The 2,568-nt window shown below is 36.6% G+C and overlaps 1 protein-coding gene across 1 annotated transcript; it reads right to left on the bottom strand.

Moving 5' to 3' along the window:
* Window positions 1-391: 391 nt before the first annotated feature.
* On the bottom strand, window positions 392-2,075 carry LOC123210661 (GDSL esterase/lipase 1-like). Its single transcript, XM_044629134.1, has 5 exons — window positions 1,712-2,075; window positions 1,497-1,618; window positions 1,188-1,412; window positions 855-1,110; window positions 392-760 (listed from the first exon to the last, which is right to left on the bottom strand). Exons 1-5 carry the CDS (start codon window positions 1,977-1,979, stop codon window positions 525-527), a joined length of 1,107 nt encoding a protein of 368 aa, XP_044485069.1. The 5' UTR covers window positions 1,980-2,075; the 3' UTR covers window positions 392-524.
* Window positions 2,076-2,568: the final 493 nt, after the last annotated feature.

The following is a 2,568-nucleotide window of genomic DNA, read 5'->3' as shown; positions in this document are numbered from 1 at the left end:
CACTGGCAATCTTGAGTTAGCTACCATGGAATTCAGCCAGTTTGTCTTATGTATTACCTCATTACCTACGTCATTCTCGAATTGACATTTTGAATTCTCCTTATGAAGTGTTTACACCATTAAAGGCCTTTTCTTGCTGCAATTATGTTGGCCTTGACACATGAATCTTTACAATCTTCAATTTCACATTCAATTTGTCTCCTGTATTACCTCATTTCAACTCCAAACAGTTCCAAGCTTTACCCAAGTTGTTTAATTTCCACTAATTTTAAGTCAGCCATTGCATCTTTACAATAAATCAGAGTGCCCTGGCATTGTTGAATCTGATTTTTAAAATATGGTATACCACTTAAACTGCTAGTGCTAGATCAACCAAAATAATTCCCCAATATAACTCTATAAGATGTAATATTTTATTGAAACAATGGAAAGGTATACGACATAACATCAATGGAATCCGCAGCAATGCTCTAATAATAAACTAGGCAGTCTGCATAATCTGAATACATAGATAGATGTAATAATCATAGACTAAATAGCTGTTTCATATTGTAAGGTCCTGTGACTGGTGGCGCTCCATTCCAGAGCAGCTGAGCTAGCTGGGTATTAGCACTTTCTGTAGTATGTCCACCATCAAACCACACATATTCTTTAGGATCACTGCACACCTCAAAAGATTGTGTCCCATTTATTGTTTTCCCGCAATTCATTCCTCTGTAATTTCCACTGCCACAGCATGCAGCCTTCCCCTCTTTGAATCCTTCACAACATAAAATAACAGACAACAAATTAGAACAAATATGTTATGACTAAGGATTTATACATGATTGATGAAAGTTGAGGTCAGAACCCACCATATTTTGAAGGGTAAGCAACTCTGTCACCAATTGCATTGTAGTAATCAAATATTGCATATTTGAATCCTGGCAATTGGGTTGACATCTTCTTAAGAACAACTGCGAGATATCTGTTGTGTAGTCTTGCTTGTGATGAGGGTGAATCTGAACAAGAACTTCCAAGGGTAGGATCAAGTGCTTTCATCATCGGTAGGCAACCCAATTTCCCTGCATTTTGGAATGCAATTTTCCTTCCCCCCATATGATACACCTCCTGCAGTTGAATTAACAAAAAAAATTAGAATACGACCTCTTTGTTATCATCTAATTAGAACAAGTTATGTTACTTACTGTGAGAACAGATGTTAAGTTGCCAATGACTGATTTAACACATTGACCCTTGGAGGACTGAGAAGCCTTGGGGTTCATAGAGGAAAAGCTGAAGTAGTCATTGCCTCCAATGCTAAATAAGTAAACAGCATTCATCAACACCTTCTTGGCTTCTTCATCACCAAGTTTCTTCTGCAGTGACTTCTGCACATCCTTAAAGTAGCTAAGCTGCAACTCCAGATTTATCTGCAAAACAAAAATAACAATAATCAAACTAGTAATTCGCACAAAAAGCCAGCACTTTTAACCACAGAAAACAAAGGTGTATACCGTTCCAGGATGAGTTGCATCGAGAACACCAGCTCCAGCAGAAGCAAAGTTAGCCCCATCAGTGAATTGATGACTTCCCGGTTGCAGGTATGGTGGGATTATGGGCAAATTGGCAAACTGGGCTGCAACAAGATGAAGTATACACATTAACACGAAGCCACAGTTGCATATAATTAAGTGATTAACTAGAAACAATATTGATGTGTTATACGTACCAATCAAATCAGGAACTATGCGGCCATCAGAAAGTCTTCCTGTGGGGCGTTTGAAGTAAGTTTCTCCGTAAGGCCAGGTAGTTGCAACAGCCTCTGTGGTGTCTTTAAGATATTGATTGTTCCCGGGATCAAACAATGAGTCTCCAAACACAAACAAGGCCTTATGTGTTGCATCTCCATGCTCGGACTGAGCATGGCAACCAACTGGATTAAGAAAAACATTTACAACCAAGAGTATTCCGCAAAACAGGAAGCTTAGACTCGCCATTGGATCGCCTAAGTGGCTAGCTATACTAAGTTCTTCAACTATGTGATTACTAGTGTGTGTAAATGATAATGCTTGATGGACTCCTCTACGCTCTAGAGTTATTTATACAGTTTTTGAGATGGGCCACGGAGAAATCAAGAAGAATTGGTTAAAGTTGGTTTATTTCGGTGGTGGTGATCACATCACATGGCAGTTGCGTTGAAATTGCGGGTGGAGACAGTCTGAACACAAGAAGCAAAGTTTGATTTTAGCGTGTTTAATTTGTTCAGACTTTGATGTATTGTTTATTGGAGATAAGTAATTAAATAAGGATCAATCCCCCTGCTGCAATTGCTTGTATGCTTCCTCATGATATACAAACAATGGAGTAAATTAAATTTTTTCACTCAATTTTTTTTTTTTTGGTTTTAAAACACTTTTTCACATTTTACTTTTAATGGTAAATTTTATGAATAAAAAAATTAAAGATGTAATGATAAAATAATAATTACATTAAGTATAGATTAAAAAAATAAACTTTTTAGATATCAAAGTTTAATGTTTTAAACATAACAGTTTAGTTTTTTATTAATTTTAAAAATTTGCATTT

This window comes from Mangifera indica, chromosome 3 (genome assembly GCF_011075055.1).
Source record: "Mangifera indica cultivar Alphonso chromosome 3, CATAS_Mindica_2.1, whole genome shotgun sequence".
Taxonomy (NCBI): Eukaryota; Viridiplantae; Streptophyta; class Magnoliopsida; order Sapindales; family Anacardiaceae; genus Mangifera; species Mangifera indica.
The sequence above is the reverse complement of the archived record's forward strand: the minus strand, read 5'-3'. Positions and strand labels throughout refer to the sequence as shown.

Bases quoted from the DNA above. Each gene is read 5' to 3' on its own strand.
- LOC123210661 (XM_044629134.1), bottom strand. From the start codon at position 1,979: ATGGCGAGTCTAAGCTTCCTGTTTTGCGGAATACTCTTGGTTGTAAAT. The intron at 1,619-1,711 runs GTACGTATAACA...ATCTTGTTGCAG, and splicing joins CATAGTTCCTGATTTGATTG to CCCAGTTTGCCAATTTGCCC. The intron at 1,413-1,496 runs GTATACACCTTT...TTTGTTTTGCAG, and splicing joins ATGCAACTCATCCTGGAACG to ATAAATCTGGAGTTGCAGCT.